The following is an 18,182-nucleotide window of genomic DNA, read 5'->3' as shown; positions in this document are numbered from 1 at the left end:
TGCTAATTGGTTTGAACTGAGCATTTACTTTAGTGCAGAATGATGACTGTTTGTATTTTCAGTTTCCCTTCTAAAGCAATGCTCTACATTGGAAGGAAGCTATGCTGCTATCTGGTTCAGCTCATAATTTGGATAAAATGCTGCCTTTTAAGCAGCAATAAGCATGAATACGTTCACGACTTGTAGCATATTTGAGAGAGAGAGAGAGAGAGAGAGAGAGAGAGAGAAGCATCTGTAGTTGTGTGTGACTCATGACAAACGGCATTCAATATTAGATAAAGTTTATTATGTTATCAAAGTCTGACAATAAAATATGCAAAAATCTATAACTCAGTCATTCATACACAAAGAGGAAAATATATAAAATGCTGGGTCTCACCAGATCATGTTCCATACAAAATACTGTTAAGTTTAGAGCAGCAAAGTAACTGCCAAACATTCCCTGAATTTAAGAGGGTCTTGAATACACCTTGCTCCAAGAAATATCTTAATACCAAATATTCCTTCCTTTGGCCTGCAACTCCTTTGCAATTATTGCTTGATATTAAAATCTTCTGTTCCAAGCAGAATCACATAGTGACCCTGCAGCAGCACTATAGTAACAGCTGAAGTTCTCTCTTTACATTTTGTTAGAAATAAAAAATACATTTTGGTCCTTAACTACTTTTGGTTTCTGAAAATATCCTGAAAATGAAGATTAGGAGAAAAATTGACATTCACAAATGGTAAGTAATTAGCATAACTCAGAAGGAATTTCAGCAAATTACACCTTTCAAACCAGCGAAGCAAAGCACCTGAGGTACTTTACTTTATTTTCCTCTTTCCAGCAATAATTATTTCCTCAGACTAGTTTCTCCACAAGAATGTAGAATACTTAAGACTGCATACTTTAACAGTCTTACAGCCAACCTGAAGAATAGCTCTGTGTAAACTTGAAAGCTTGTCTTTCACTAACGGAAGTTGGTCCAAGAGATATTACATGTCACCCATCTTGACTAATATCCTGGGACCAACATGGCTATAAAAACACTGCAAACAACCCTACTAAAGTGATTCTAAATAGACTTGGTTTGCCCTCTAATGCAGAGGGTCACACAATAAAGAAAGACTTCTAGTAGAAAAGGGAAATGCACAATGTAACTACTTCCACCTTTTGGGATGAATACCCCTGTATTTCAGGTACTCCATTTATTTCACACTGAGGACATCTCTATCCTGGGATTGCACGGTAGACAAAAGAGCAGGGCTCAGGAGGATTTGATGGAAAATGAGAAATCAGACTTGTGATCTGTCTTACAAAGCACCCCCAACCAAAGGTAATCATCAGATGTGTGAATACTTTAACTGAGTCCTCAGCATTCACACTTTAATGTAAGAGATGTGCAATTCTGCTCAGGAAAGAAACAAGGATTTATGCTGACAAATCACAGCAAGTCTACAAGGTTTGGAGGGCTGTCAACTCCACTTACCAGTGTTAAGTAAAAGCAAGAGAGCAGACTTACTGAGCACAAAAAAGTGACTGGAGGGTCCATCTGTTAATGGAAAGCTAAGTGAGTGTGGACTAAAGGGTTATTGGCATGAAGGTAAAAGTATGAGATGGAATTAGCTGGAAACAGAGCTGTGCATTTCCCAAAGGGAGAAAATACAGTAAATATCAAATGCTAAATCAGAACATAAAAATCTGGTTCAGCTTTTTTAGAAGTGTCAATTTTTCTGCTTCTTCAAGTATACAGAATACCAAAGCCAAAAAAACTCTCGCTGTAGATTTTTAATCATTTTACAGATTAATCACACAGAGCTGGACAGCTTTGTAAATAAACCAGTTCTAACAAAATCCTGCAGACCAGGTCGAGCCTGAGTCCCTTCTACAGCCCTACCGATATTCTTCACTCTATGCTGGGAGCCAATACAGATTCCAGTTCCGCCCATCCTGGTGCTAGTTAGCAAGCATGCATTCTACCTGGGTAAGTATCAGATTTGAAAAAGCTGGACTTTTGAATCAGTTACTTTGCATAGTTGTATGTACTGCAGACCAGTCTTACAGTAGTTTGTCCACCATGGAGTTAGACCATATGAAGAGCCTTAGACTAGAACTGTGGTTCTTGGTACAGCAATCTGCAGAAGCCTACCAAAAAACAGTCTGACTAAAAGGATTTCATCTTTCTGTTCTCTAAGATTTAAGCTGTCAGCCATGTGTTACAGATAGCCAGTGGGCAACTCAGATCTGGCAGTGGACTAGCACACACAGATGAGGCGGGAAAGTCTGCTTGAGCCATATAGTCGCCGAGCACTAGATCTTAGGTAGCTGATTCCAAGAGACAGACCTTCCATTCTACTGGGGAATGCTTGTCCTCCCTCGGAGACAGGGAGTTACTCTTATTCTCTCTTCTGTACAGGGAGATATTTAACTTACCAATGATCCCAGTCAGGATTTCTAGAAGTGATTAGCTAATGCAAAATACATTAGAACCTTGAGCACTCTAGAGCCACCCGGTGCCGGAGTGTTAACATTGTGCAGTGGCAAACACTAATGAGAGAACACTGTCAGATCAGCACATCCTAATCAAAGATTTCAATGGCAGCAAACAACCTCTATACACTACAAGAATGGTTAAACTTTACCTTTAAAACAACTGCAATCTCCTAACATTAGAAATCAATGGATTTTTAATTCTGTAGGATTTCTGATGAGCATAACTCTTAAGGTAACTTTTTTTCTGAAGAACTCTGCACCCTGGAAGTGTTCATAGCAGTTTTCTGAAAAATGCAATTACAAGTGGTCTACCATGATTAAGTAACTGAAGTATTGTTTCATGGAGAGTTGCATGCTATGCAATTTTCTGGGGCCTAATACATAGTGCCCCTTTTAAATGTTTGTTTCTCAACCCAAATTAAGAACTCATTACCCCTACGGGAAAGATATTTTTCTCTATAAATACTCTAATTCTAAGCTTTTTCAACTAAACATAGTTTTGATCCAATAGGAAAGATGGTTAGTTAGCTGGAAACTGGATCACAGCAGAAGTGTACTTGGCTGAAAGCAAGATACATACACAAAGGGGTTTTTCCCCATTGTGGGAACTTTAATTTTTACTTGTTTTGGTGGGAAGGGGCTTTGGTTTTTTGAGATCTATTACCATTTGAACTAATGGAGATCACATGTCAAAGTGACAAGTTAAGTCAGCACCTCACACAAAATTTGCTGATACCAAGTTCCTGTGGATTTCAGTGTATACACCATGTAGCCATAGCCATTGTACGAGGCGTGACAAATACTAACCTTTTATTTTATTTTTTTAATTAAGGGGAAAAAATCTAAAGCATGAAGCCAGCAGCCTTAGACTCTTGATGCTAAGTCATCAACTTACTAAAGTTAAGGACAACTGGATTCTCTTCAATTTTTCCAAGACATCAAATAAGGAACTTCAGGTAATTAATGCACTTTCCCTCTTTTCCAGCAGCAGTACAAATGAAGAAACAGGTAAGTTGTATATGACCAAAGTCCTGCAATATCTTAACTCCATATCTATTTATAACACCTGCTTGGACCTTCATATTTACTAGCTTATTTATGGACAATGATTCAGAACTTGTGACCCTTTTGGAAAGTTACTGTATTCAAAAAATCCTTCACAAACTCTCCATTGCTTTAGTACAGAACTGACAGTAACCAGCAAGCAATTCTTTCCATCACCCCAACTCTCCAAATATCACAAGTAAGAAACAGTGTAGGCTGCACATATTGCACATAGGGTGTGAAAAATGTTCAAGTGAACTTCTGTATGAACACTGGACATTTGTCTAGCAGCACCAGAATGCACATATGACCAAGCCTTTAGAATGTGAAACACTATGATGCATTATGAACACTAATCCAAGAGACAAGTGATCATTAAGGACACCAAACAGCTTTCTGAACACGGCCTGAAAAGAGACCAAATAAATAATCCAAGTGTTTTAAAACCAAAGGATCAAAAGGCATTTTCCCCTCACTTAAGGGAAGGCATCACAGGTGATGGAGAAAAAACAAGAAAACACTGTCCACATGGGTGTCACAAACCAAAAAGAAGTTTTTTTACATAGGAAATAGTTGTAGCATTAGACAGCATCTCAATATGCTCATTTCCTGACAGCTCAAACAGTATCACTTCCTGCTTTTGCATGTCCACCCACTTTTGACATTGTAAGGCACTCTCCAAGTTCACTGTACCATCACCATCGCTGTAATAGATCTTGGGCTCTTTATCAGGAAAGGCCTCATAGTAGAATGAGTCAGGTGTTTCTACACCAGTGCCAAAGAGACAGTGCAAACGCACACCAGGTGGTATCATCTGGTAGACCAAGGGCTCAGTGTCTTGTCTCATGAACCAGCCATCCTCAAAGTTGATGTCCTTATAGAACTTTTGGTAATCCTGGAGAGTGTAGTTAACTGTGGGTGTGCTTACAAAGATCTTATCTGGAGGCCACGTGTAATTGTAGGGGAGCATCCAATTGGTTGAAACTGCAGATCTCTGCTGGTCTCGGATCTTAAGTGAACTGATGACAGGTATCCTGTTGTTGTCACCTACAAAATAGATTTTTGTTTTATTTATTGTACACTGAAATATCAATTACTGCTTATAATGATGGAATGAATGAGGATCCTACTTTCCTTACTTAAAAGATTACAGAGTTTGACTGGAAATACATTAATCACTAGTAGGAAACAGTCTGGATGTTTTAAATACTGTAGATACAATTCCAATAACTGCTTATACCTTATAAAGAGGAACAAATTAGTTGACTGAATGACAGGGGCAAGAAACGTTGCTAAAGACAACCTAGAATGGCATTTTCCTGAGGCTACCTTTCTGACATATTCGTTTAAGAAGAAAATATTTTCTACTTGGGCTCATTTGGAAGCTTTGGGCCCAAAAGTTCTTCACAACATCAATCATTAGGCAATCATTCTGGCCATCTGTAAAGCTATCTTAAAATTCTTTTTCTAAAGGAATCACAGATGCAGATTTTGCAGTGATTCACAGGGACACTCTTCCCTTAATGTTTTTGTTGGGAGAACAGGCTGGTGTTATCCTCTGTACATTTGCGCATTTAAGAGATCTCATGAGACAGCAGAAGAAACAAGGTTGACACCCAGGTTTTCACAGTTCAGTGATAGAACAGAGCAGCAGCTCCGGGCCAGCGAGGAAAGAGAAAGAGCCTGTCTTCTTCACAGCGACTGTTGGGCCAGGTCAGGAGACAGGTGCTATGGGGAGACAGACAGCGTGGGGCTGCTCGGCAGTCAAATGGGGCTCATAAGGGCTAAATGGTGGAGGACAGACTGGGACAGGGGCTGAATGGGAGTGGAGGTGCAGAACAACGGGGGGAAGGGAGATGCAGGGCCACACAGGGATGGAGGGTGGCTGAGTGGAGGCACAGAGACACATGGGGACGGGGTAGGGGATGTAGGGCCACATGGGGACGGGGGGAGGGGGTGTTTGGGGGGGGTGGAGGGACATGTGGGCAGGGGGTGCAGGGACACATGGGGACGGGGCAGATGTGCCTGACAATGGGAGAGGCTGGGGGTCAGTCAGGGTCTGCATGGGGGAAGCTCCCTAACAATCCCTCCCCCTCCTGCCCTCCCAAAACCTATTCCATACTTTTCCCATTCACACCCAACAACCCTCCAAGTTCACACGCAGGCCCCTTCCCAGCAATTACTTCCCTCTCCCTCAGCTCTTCCGTCACCCCAGACATTCCCAAGCCTTTGCACTGCTTTTGAGGGGTGCAGGATATACAGTATTGTAGTCTAAATGAATTACTAAGAGTTCAGTATTAATATGCCTAGTAAGGAATCTACTTGTCAAAAAACATTTCCTGAATCTTTTTTGTGGGCTATATTGTTACAGGCATGCTTACTGACAGGTATTTTGAAATAAATTATCAAAAATAATTGAAACTGGTGTGATTATATTGCGTTATTTTGGCAAATAAAATTTGCAGAATTTGAAAATATTGTGCACAGAATTTTTAATTTTTTGTTGCAGAATTCCCCCAGGAGTAAAGAGTGTAAGTAACCCAGAAGAAAGTAAACAGGATGCTCCTATACATGAACAAGTGCACTTTCTGAACACCTACATAAAAAATACCACCCATGCTGTACCAAAAAAAATTATATACATATACATATACACACACACACACCATCCTGCAAAATGCAGTACATATACCAAGTCAACAGCTATACAATGCCTTGAAATACCACCCAAAGTGTGCAGCAAGAATATGAATTAACCAAAAGAAAAAGGGAGGAAAAAAAAAAGATTTTAATTGTTAAGTTTCAAAAAATATGCTGTATTTTTAAACTCACTAGATGGCACTATTGATTCTCTAGTCCAGTAAGGAGGGCTGCAGCACAATACCGCTGGTGCCCTAATTAAGCTTTCCAGCATTTCCATACAATTGCAGCTGACGGTCAACCTACTACCACCTGAATCTGATTAAGAAAGGAAACCGGAAGAGAGTAGAGTGAACACCACAAGGTCCTGAAGATGCTCCTGTCACATTGCTGAGGAAAATGTTTTCTATCTTGACTTTAACATTGAAGTTGCTCCTTGTAGCTCTTGTTTGAAACCAGTTAATAGACTTGTGCTTAAACACGTCCCTTGCTTTCTCTTTTTGTATGACATAAAAAGTTCAGTTGTGCCTCAAAAGGCACACCTGCCGCTAAAGCCTCACACACAGATTAATTCCAACATTGTCAGTTACACTCTGCCCACCTAACTTTCCCCTGCACTATCCTTCACTTCCTGTTGATACTGTTCCCTACTGCTGTACGCTGTTACAGTAACTACATTCTGTCCCAGTGATAGCTGCATTTCAGTAGAAATTGAAGTGATTCTTCTGTACGCATATGTACAAACAGCCACTTTGTGATGAGAGATGCTACATACAATAAATATTGCTCATGCAGTAACAAGAAAGAAGCAAAACACTGTAGGTATGGGGAGATCCTAAGTGGTGCTGTTTAATTCTGCTCACATCCTGTATCACCTGGACACCATGCAAAGTTAGTTATCCAGTAAAGCCTCCTGCTCTGGATATTTAGAGTACACCACATGAAAAAGTTGGTAGTTTCTGCAGAAGCCTGCAAGCCACAGGATGCCATTTGGGGGAGGGAAAATCAATTTTGCAATGCTATGTTGACAAAAATAAACAATTGTAAGCACCCAAAGGATATATGCATTTTCAGCTTTTTAATTAGTGGCTTTGAGTTGTACATTCCCATCTCAAAACCAAGTGCCTTATTTAAGCACATTAAATGTTTTTTTGAAGCACCCACGCCTCGTAAGCACTTTGGTATATGTCCTTCCTAATTTTCTTGATGTAAAAGTGTTTCAGGAACAAAAACTGCAAACAAACCTATCATAAGTTAGTAGTGAGCTAAGAGGAAGCCAAAGGTCTTAATAGTTAAGCAGGGGAGGAATAGCTCAGTGGTTTGAGCATTGGCCTGCTAAACCCAGGCTTGTGAGTTCAATCCTTGAGGGGGCCACTTAGGGATCTGGGGTAAAATCAGTACTTGGTCCGGCTAGTGAAGGCAGGGGGCTGGCCTTGATGACCTTTCAGGGTCCCTTCCAGTTCTATGAGATAGGTGTATCTCCATATATTATTATTGTAGCAATATGCAAAAATTAATTCACCGCTCTGCTACAGGAGATATTTAGGCATGACCGTCTGATACTGAAATTACAAAAAGGTACACTGTGTACTGTATGTTCTTTTTACTGGGGAGCAATTCTTTGAAGATTAGTGAAAGAACAGTGTCTGTATTAAACAAAATGAGGATAAATAAATTTAAGTCTCATGCCTAGCTTCTTTGATATTCACGTCAGCTACCAAACATTACCTCTCATTACTACCAATATATAATGCCACACTTTGAGAGATTCGTATTCTTAAAAACCACTTTAAATGTTAAGCTGTGTGTGCCTTGCAAAGACTTTTGCAGGTGGTCATGCTTCTGCCATCACTCAGGACTCCACATACCTCGAGAACTGCCAAGTCTGCAGTTATAAAAGAGCATTTAGAAGCTTCCAAGTCAGTTTTGCAATAAAAAAATTGAGAGTAATGAGAGTTTGGAAGGATAACAGCAAGGAATGGAATGTGCTGGAGACTCTACCGTGCTGGGTTAGGCAGCCACACAGCTGCAAAGGGGGACAGACAAAATAAGCAAGCAGCAGAAGAGAGGACAGAGGGAGGAAAAGTACTGAGATTGGGCGGGGGGAGGGGAGAGAGAACGAGTCTCCAGGCCGGTAAGGTCCCAGTCGTTCCTCCTACCTGCTCCAGGCCCGTTCCAGACCCTCTCGGTCCCAGTGTCCTCCCCCTCCCAAGGGATGCAAGAGTTTACACAGGGGCAGAGCCCACACAATATTCCCACTGTGGGGGCAATAGCCCCTTGTGCCCCGATTCCATCACCCCAAAAAGTAGTAAATAGGACAGCTCAATGCCGGGATACGAAAACCATATTCTATATAGGAGGGGAATGGAATTTGGAAATCGTGCCTGAAACTGGGGCAGTTATAAGCTTATGGGCTGAAAGCTGTTTTTTAATTGAAAGTTGGTAGCATCTCAAACTCTGTCCTCTAATGCTATGGTTAACAGTAACCCTTTAAAATCCTGTGGTAGCTTCCATTTAAATTCAAGTATTTAAGCAGGTTACCTACCTGAAGCCAGCACACGAAGGGTTTTAGCCACTCCTCCCCAAGGAGCACCCAGTGACACGTAGTCCTTTATGTACTTGTCTTTCCAATCCTGAGTCTGATGGTTGAGGAAATATAGACTATACATATTACCCATACTGTGGGCAATTAAGACCACAGGACCTCCATTTTGTTCATACATCAACTCAATCATCTTTCGAAGAGCCACAAAATAGTCTCCATTCTCATCTAGAAACATCAAGACAGTATAGTTAAGTAAAGAGGTTGTTTGCAAATGCCATCTTTCAATATACAGTGTTTTAAAAGCTTAGCTTTTGATGCTGTAAGTAAAGAGAACAGATTCATACCATTGATTCAAACAGCATATTGCTAGAAGCCAAATTTTCCTCACTTTTCATGTGCTTAGAATTGTTTCTAAAAATGTAGACGTGAATTGTTTCAAGCTCAGAAGACTTTATACTGTTTCTCTCTCCGTAGCATGTATTTATCAAAGGGCAGGCTTTTCAAAAAAGTGCTCTACATTGGTCTAACTTCTCCCGCTGAATTCAAGGGTAAAACTCGCACTGACTTGAATGGGAGTGGAATTAGGCCAGCACCAAGAACTTCTGAAAATCCCACCTGAAGCTGCTTAGAAGATCACCTTTATTCTTCATTTAAAAGACAGTAAGTTAGAAGCCTTAGAAAAACTCCCATTTTTGCTCACTGAGTAAAACCATGGCTTTTCAGTCCAGCTTTTTAAAAATGACCTTTTTAAAATTCTATAGGCAGCAGTTGCCAACTTGTTTTATTTTGTCAATGGATTTAATAAGATTTAACAAAACTAGTCACTGCTAATCTAGAGATCCTGTTAGTGCCTTCTGAGACAATACCATTCCTGTCTGTAACATGTAACTAAATATTCGTCAAACTGAAGAAAACCTAATAAAATCCATCTCTCTACCCTCATAATCCTTTTAGGCCAGCTGCAGACCAGTCAGTTACCAAACAATCAGGGTTGTTGATTTTCATCAGGAAGTTCCCTGGATTTCAAAATAAGACTGTCTCAGTTCTAGATCTTTTAGAATTAAACTCTTCAGGGCAGGGCAACAGCCTGGGACACTAAAATGTTACATGCATGAATGTGCTGCTTTTTCATTTTGTCTTCACGTGTAATATGAAGAGTGTATTTTTTATCTCAAACTATAGACAGGAGATAGTAAAGTAAGACTAGAGTGCAATGAAGAGTACAGGGTGTCTGACCTTCTTACACAACTAAAGGAATGTGTAAATGCAGAATACAGGTTTGAACATTACCCCTTAGCCTTGAATTTTAATGACACTACACACGGAGGAGCCAATTTCTCCAGACAAAGCAATTAAGTAACAGAGTTAGACTTTGAGGCAACATTGTGGTTCTGCAGATTATGCCTTGCTAATAGATGACCAAGTTTATTTCAGGGAGGTGCTTTAGAACTTTCCAATATTATTACTTTTGGGGCTTTGTTCCGTGTCTTATGTAGTTTTATCAAAATTCCTGTGGAGTTTTCCCTAGAGTTAGGACCCTAACAGTCACTCTAATCAGGATTAGGGTTGTAAAAGGGATCTCATGAAGAAAGGGGTAATAAATTCAGCCAAATTTGCTGCCTAGAAAGTCAATAAAATGACTAATTCAGGTAATGAAGTTTCATTTACTTGGTGCCTTCCGCCAATCATAGGGAGCTCCTCTTACATCTTTATCCCGCTGGTAGCCCCAGTCTACCAGACTCTGCACCAATGTGTAAAAGTAAGTGCCTGTGGACAGAAAAAGAAGAGATCAGCATCACAACAGCCTTATTGGGCATCCATCAATAGTGAAACTGAAGTTTAACTCCAGTTAGATTATTCTGCCTCCATACAAATAGAAGATTATTGTAGTCCAAGACACAGTTTAAACAGCTGGCTGCATTAGGCAAAGTGAAGGATGTTAGGTATGTACCAAAGATACAAAGAGGTTTTATTCTTCTGAAAAATTCTCTAAACTGTTGTGAGACAATCCCTACTGCAACTTTTTTTCCATCTACCTTCCTTTTGTACAAGCTGCACTTAATCATAAATATGGTGGCTTACCAATGTGCAGATAATAGTTCAATAAACTATTCTCAATTCTAAGAGCTCCTGTACACTACAGTTTTTACAATGAGCTGACCACCAAATAACTGCAGGAAGGTAACGTTTGTGCAGACTAGTCTGGGCCCTCCAAATACATTTTTTCCTGGATACAGACACTTGTGATTTGCTCTAGGATAGGAACTACTGTGAAACTAGTTTTATTTCCATCAAAAGATTAGGAATTTTAATCCACTTGAGTTGGCTGAACACAATGCTTTGATAGCAAACAATGGACAGAGTATTTGCAGACTAGTTATCTCAAGTGATAAGGTAAATTGCATTTTATTTAACCTTTTATTTATCCCTCTAGTAAAGGGGTGAGTACAGTTGTATCCAAAACAAACACTGCAACAAAAGGTGAAACCTGGAGACACAGGGCTGCATATTAGAGCAGAATCCTTCAAAGCCCATTTAACTGGAGGCCTAAAAACATCTTTAAGGCCATCAAAATTGGGTTTTTTCCATTTTGGATTAGTACCTTCTCTACCAAAAGTCCTATCAGCAGTTTGGGCTGGTTTAAATACTGATTTCTAAAGTAATGGGACTGCTGTTTAAGTGTGTCCTATATTAAAAAGGTCAGAGGGAGGTTGTAAATGCACTATTACCCCTTCACGGACTGTTTAAGACTACAAAACCAATTAAAAAAAAATATAGCCTTTCAGCAAAGAAAGGACAATCACACACAGTAAAATCAGTTAGCAGCCGATTGTGCTTTTAAGTACAAGCTGCTCCCATATGCTCTTCTCACCAAGACCTGCATGACAAAGTGCACTATGAATTCTGGTCAAGCAGTAAACCCCATTTGTAAAGTAGGCTACTGGATGTTCAAGTATCATCCTACCACCAAGTGCATTACATTTATTTTCCATCACTGCAAGTACACATTATGTGAAAGAGTTGCTGTATTAGTCTAAGAAATCATGCATCCGAAGAAGTGTGTATTCACCCACGAAAGCTCATGCTCCAATACGTCTGTTAGTCTATAAGGTGCCACAGGACTCTTTGCTGCTTTTAAGGATTCTTTGGATCACAAGTGGCAGTAACAGGCTAACACATCAAATCTAAACCTCCATTACTTCAACTTTTGGGTCAGAGATTTAAGCATCTCCCAATGAGATTGTGCTATGAAAATTGTCAGTATGTCAGATGTATTTTTCTCAGGAATTCATAGTCATGAGATACAGCAGTTGGGGCTAAATTACCCCTCTATTTAGAGTCCTTTACTGTATGAATTTTTTGAGGGAAAAGGGAAGAAAAGGAGGAGTGCCAGATCTCCCAAATTCATACAATGGGTATGGAAATCCATTCCCCTCAGGGCTACCTGGCCTGGGGTTGCTGCAGCAAAGAGAAGGTTTTTTTATTATTATTAAAAGTTTCCTGATTTTCACAGTTTGTCAAGCCCCTGTTACAGAGAGTCTTTTCTATGCACTCTGTCTCATTTCCTACAGAAGCCTTTAGGATGACTGTTGGAGTTTCATTCTGAGAATTTTAATTCTGAATAAATTTTAACAGATTGGTGAGCACTCAGTTCTGCCCCCTTTGTTCATCATACAAAGTTCTCAGGTTAGCCACATGACATATAACATATGCACAAGATTTTTTTTTTTTTTTGGTTATTTCTCTGACGGGACAATACAATGTCCTGCAGCCCCGCTCCAGCTCCAGGCAAAAACCTGCAGCTCCATTGCTCCGGAGCTGCTCCGCACTCCAGCTCCGGGCTCCACTCCAAAGCCCTGCGAATACACAGTACTAATGTTTATAAGCAAAATGAACCCATGTACTATCCTACTTCATACAAATGCTACATAGCTTTCCTTGGACTTCAGTAGGGAAGTGTGAATTGAAATTGCAGTCCTCTAAAATGCTGTATATCAGAGGTAATGGAAAAGGTATTAAACATGTGACAATGAACAAAACTAGTACATACCAACACTTCTTTTACTAGGGTCAAGAAATTCCAAGGAAAATGTTTGTCCAAACCCTGGGACTTTGACATCCACTCCATCTGGAGGCTCTGTGATCTTACTTGTTCGATTGTATATTAACCTGGGGGGAAAGGAAAAACATAATAAATATGAGACGTACCATCTTACTACTTAGCACAGTGCTCTCCACTATTTTTGAAGTGGGGGCCATTTTGGCAAAAAAACTTCAATGTGAGAGCCACATAGGGTGGGGCTGAGGGGTTTGGAGTGTGGGAGGTGGCCCAGGGTAGGGCAGAGGGTGCGGTGTGGGGGTGAGGGCTCTGGGGTGCGGGCAGGGGCTCAGGCAGAGGGTTGGGATACAGGGGTGAGGGCTGCAGGGTAGGGCCAGGGATGAGGGGTTCAGGATGCAGGAGGGGGCTCAGGCAGAGGGTTGGGATGCAGCGGTGAGGGCTGCAGGGTAGGGCCAGGGATGAGGGGTTCAGGATGCAGGATGGGGCTCAGGGTTGGGGCAGAGGGTTGGGATGCAGGGGGGGGGGAGAGGGCGCTGGCTGGGGCAGAGGGTTGGGATGTGGGGGGGAGGGCTCTGGCTGGGCGTGCGGCCTCTGGGGTGGGATCAGGGATGAGGAGTTTGGGGTGCAGGCAGGTTGCCCTTGAGCTGGGGTCAGAGGACTCCCCTCAGCCCTCTCCCTGCCAGCAGGTAGCACGGGAGCTCCGGGGGAAGGGACCCTCTCTCCCCTCTGCCCGGAGGCAGCACAGGTGCTCCGGGGCCAAGGGAGAGGCCCACAGCAGCCCTGCAAGCCCCAACTTGCTCCCCTCCCCAGTTCCCGCCCACCCCCTACCTCTCTCCTCTCCAGGTCCCTGCCGCACGGCCCTTTAGAGCTGCTGCACAGCTATTTATAGCCTGCTGCGCAGCTGCTTAGAGGGAATTTAGGGACCACACTTAGGGCGATGGGGCCGCCACTGGCTTGCGGGCCTTGCAACGGAGAACACCGACTTAGCAGCTCTCAACTAAGATGGGACTTATGTTTGCTGAATGCAATAAAAAGGATTAAGAGCTATTACCTACATGGAACAGCACAAAGCCCAAGCACTACTACAAGGGCACTTCAATACACAAGTGGTTACACACAGTGCAAACAAAGTTTTTTGTACTTTTCTACTTAGTTTCTGAAAGTAAGAGTATAGAGCTCTATCTTCAGTCTGTAGAAACTGGGTGTACGGTAGAGGGAGCAAACATCAGTCCCAGGGAGACAGAGCATGAAATGCCTAGTATGGTTCGGGGATGTGTCAGTCTGCATCTGGCAAGAAGCTAGAGAAATGTTATGAATGTAAGAAGTAAAGTAATGCAATAGTGGAGAATAGAGCACTAAAAGGAGACTTCATATAGGTCCCTTAAATAGAAGGAAGCTAATCACGTCTAACTAGGAATAGCTGTCCAGCTGGAAGGAATATTTGAAAAGCCATAACCAGCAGTAAAGCAAAGGCCTCTTGGGAAACAAAGATTACAAGGACAGACAGACATTAAGTATTTTGTAGCTCCTGTTCAGGTTCCATGTATCTCAAGAGGGTGTGAAGTGTCTGGAATGCAGATTTTTTTTACCCCCACAACCACCAGTCTAACTTGTTTTCCTTGCAAGCTAAACATTTGTTTGTCTCTACAATAAGTGAAATAATTAAGCTATTTTGAGTAATCTGTCAGAGAACAAATGCTCAAAACAATTAATTGTAAAACTAATCTCTGAGGTAATGCAAACCTAGATTTCTGTTGGCCCAGGGCCCCAGGAAAAGGGAAGTGTTGTGAATACCTGTGCTTCTCTATTAGGCTCTTCTACTTGCTAGATTTCTCTCTGGGCATTCATCAAATAGCAATGAAATAGCTACCAATAAGCCACTTAAGAGTATACTTACACTAGAACTATAACCTTGTTGGGTGACCTGGTTATAATTTGTCCTTTGACATAGTATAAGTGAAGTGCAGATGAGTCCTTAATTGTGTTGGAGAACCAGTCTAAAGTCTTAGACCAAGGAAGCCATCAACATAGTTAGGCTCCCTGTTTACATTACAAAATAGAACTGGACTTTACCCAAGTTGTAATAAGATCTGCTTCAAAATACTTATTTACAGTATGGGGTGCCTTATAGGCAACAGCATTAAAAAAAGCATCTCTAAGGACATGTCTACGCAGGGACACTCAAGAAAGTCAGGGACTATCAGCTCTCAAGTGATTTTAGTCTGCATCCTGCAAGATGGGCATGTTACCAGACAGAGCTCTAGCCTGTACCTCAAGTCAGGTCAGCTAGTCTAGATTAAAAGCACCAAACTTGGTTAGAGCAGTGGTTTTCAAATTGCGGGTCGCGACCCAGTACTGGGTTGCGGGATGTAAGGCACTGGGTCATGGCAGTTCTGGTCAGCACTGCCGACTAGGCCATTAAAAGTCCTCACTGCGCATCAGAAGTGGCCAGCAATAGTCTGGCTCCTAGGTGGGGGGCCACGGGGCTCTACATGCTGCCCCCACCCGGAGCCCCGGCTCCGCACTCCCATTAGATGGGAACCAGCCAATTGGAGCGGGGGGGGGGGGGCAGTGTCAATCTCCTGCCCCAGCCCTGAGCTCCCCCCGAAACCCAGAGCCCCTTTCTGCACGCCAACTCCTCACCCCCAGTCCAGAGCCCTGATCCCCTCCTGCACCTCAATCCCCTGCCCCAGCTCTGAGCCCCCTCCAAACCCAGAGCCCCCTCCTGCACCCCAAACCCCTCACCCCAAACCCCAGCCCCTCCCACACCCCAAACCCCTCATCCCCAGCTCTGTTGGGTCGTGGGCATCCACAATTTTCTTCACCTGGGTTGCCAGAAAAAAAAGTTTGAAAACCACTGGGTTAAAGGATTATAGTGGGGAAGAGGGTGGGGGAAGGAGGGGTTAAACACTCATGTAAGAGCCCAGTGAATTCAGGAGTGAAAAGACACCCTCAAGGTGTGCACACTAGACTATTTTTTACCTCCAAGGTACTTAACACATTTGTAAAGGCTGCTGTGCAGACTCCCCACCTGTAGGAGTCATCCCTTGAAGGTAAAAAAAAAGTGTCCAGCGTGGATAAGCCCTGAAGGGGACCATTTTTGTGTCCAAAAGGTGTTAATGTATACACTACAAGGGAATAGGGCCATCGACACTATACGTTTTACATTCAAAAGGAAAGTATTTAGTGTTGGGCTATTTTTAACTGAAAGGGATATTGTAAAATATTGGATCCTGACTCCCGCAGTGGGCAGGAAGGGGCAAGATTAGTTTGTTGGGGATGCTTTCAGATCCTCATTTAGGGGCTTCAAGTGACTATGGCCAAAAACGTCTTTCATCTGGTCCATTTCCCCAGTGTAGATCTTATGACTCCCATACTGGAGTACTGCAATGCACTCTACCTAGGACTATCTAGTGAATGTAAATGCCTACCTACTTGGTAGCATTAGCCACAGAGAGGAAAACAGTTTCCAGATGAAGAAATAGCTTCCTGTCTATCAGTTTCCACATGCAATAGAAGGTGCTGACACCAATCCAGAAATTCCTATATAGTTTGTATTGGTTGGCCTTTCCCTACATGCTGCTAAGACAACTGAGGTGCTTTAAGATTTCCTAGATTTGAGCATTTGGACCTGGAGATCGGACACTCCCTGAAAACCCTTCAGCTCTAGAATTTGCTTCCGTTAGACACAATCCAGACATTCAGGATATGGTGTAAGATGCCTTGTTTACAGAGGCTTCTGCCTGAGGTGAAGAAGAGGATTGAGAAAAATTATGCTGAGCTGCTTTAAAGTTCTATTTAAAATATCAGATTCGTTTCATTAGCAGAGGAACATTTTTGAAAGTCAACTGGCTAAAATGTGGGCTTGTAACAATGTTAAAATGCCATCCCCGACTTGGGCAATCCATCTACCAACCCAGGGAACCACGTTATGGATTTTTGCCGAGACCAGCACCTTTCAAGTCCGGCACATAGACAACAGCTAGAAATGTGCTAGTGCAGTATTTTATAGAACAGCACTATACAAGAAGTTAACACCTGCTCGCTGGGGATTTTGATTTGCTATATAGTTTTGTACACCTAGTAGCAATTAGAAGTTTAATGAGGGAAGACACTAATGCCACATACAGATTTTTAAAACTAAAAATATTCTAATGAAGCAGATTTGGTATTTTAATTGCTAGTTATAAGGTTTTTTTTTTTCCCCCAAGAACCTTCATTGCAAATTAATGTTGAACTCCTGAGAGCCTATGGGGCAGTAGAGTTATGCCATTTTTAGAAGGCACTTAAAGGAGACTTTTCTTGATATGCAAGCTGAAGATCCCTCAGTTTTAGCCCATTATCCTACCTAAGGCTTCCCTCCCCCTACATGCCACCCAAACAGCTAGTGAAAAATCTTCTTGCTACTCCTGAATTGGAAGAAAGATTTTTAGCTTGCATATATTTATGTAAGGTGTTTGCGGCTGATGGGAAGGGTGCAGGAAAAATCTGAAGCACTCCATATTTCTCCTGACAGGGCTGTAGTCCTACCTGATATTGTCTATCCAGCAGTCAATGATGACCGGCAGAAGCAATTCTAAGTTCAGCCAGAGCGTAAAGTAACTGTCTGTCTTCTTGGAGCAAAGGTAGTGCACCACTGTGGGTTTGTCCAATTTGGCTTCCAACTGGTTACCCAAATCCCCTGGGACTGCAAGAAACATATAAGCAGAAATATACTACTATCAGACTACAAGTAAAAACCTGTTACTGAATTAGTGATTATATATGCTTGTTTTCCATGCTACTCTACCACTGTATGACTGCAGTTATATTACTGCATCAGCAAAGATACTTGCTAGATTTTGTAAATGGATGAAAGGCGTTATTATAGGAAGACAAGGCTGGTGCGGAGAAGCTACATGAATTCTTTGCATCGATTTTGACTGCAGAGGATGTGAGGGAATTCCCAAACCTGAGCCATTCATTTTAAGTAACAAATCTGAAGAACTGTCCCAGACTGAGGTGTCAATAGAGGTTTTCGAATAAATTGATAAATTAAACATTAAGAAGTCACCAGGACCAGATGGTATTCACCCATGAGTTCTGAAGGAATTCAAATATGCAATTGCAGAACTACTAACTGTGGTGTGTAACCTATCACTTAAATCAGCCTCTGTACTAGATGACTGAAGGATAGCTAATGTGAGAGTGATTTTTTTAAAAAAGGCTCCAGAGGCAATCCTGGGAATTATAGGCCAGTAAGGCTAACTTCAGTACCAGGCAAATTGGTTGAAACTATAGGAAAGAACAGAATTCGCACACACATAGATGAACACAAAAAGTTGGGGCTTTTGTAAAGGCAAAACATGCCTCACCAACCTATTAGAATTTCTTGGGGGGGGGGGGGGAGGCATCTTAAAACAGGAGTATCACAAGCAGAT

The 18,182-nt window shown here is 42.0% G+C and overlaps 1 protein-coding gene across 1 annotated transcript; it reads right to left on the bottom strand.

Moving 5' to 3' along the window:
• Positions 1-264: 264 nt before the first annotated feature.
• On the bottom strand, positions 265-17,691 carry PLA2G15 (phospholipase A2 group XV). Its single transcript, XM_034788212.1, has 5 exons — positions 17,293-17,691; positions 12,754-12,872; positions 10,371-10,469; positions 8,703-8,927; positions 265-4,564 (listed from the first exon to the last, which is right to left on the bottom strand). The coding sequence occupies exons 1-5, from the start codon at positions 17,460-17,462 to the stop codon at positions 4,053-4,055; spliced, it is 1,125 nt and encodes a 374-aa protein (XP_034644103.1). The 5' UTR covers positions 17,463-17,691; the 3' UTR covers positions 265-4,052.
• Between the last annotated feature and the right edge of the window lie 491 nt (positions 17,692-18,182).

This window comes from Trachemys scripta, chromosome 13 (assembly GCF_013100865.1).
Source record: "Trachemys scripta elegans isolate TJP31775 chromosome 13, CAS_Tse_1.0, whole genome shotgun sequence".
In the NCBI taxonomy this organism is placed as follows: domain Eukaryota; kingdom Metazoa; phylum Chordata; order Testudines; family Emydidae; genus Trachemys; species Trachemys scripta.
Note: the sequence above shows the minus strand (reverse complement) of the source record. Positions and strands in the feature narration are given on the sequence as shown.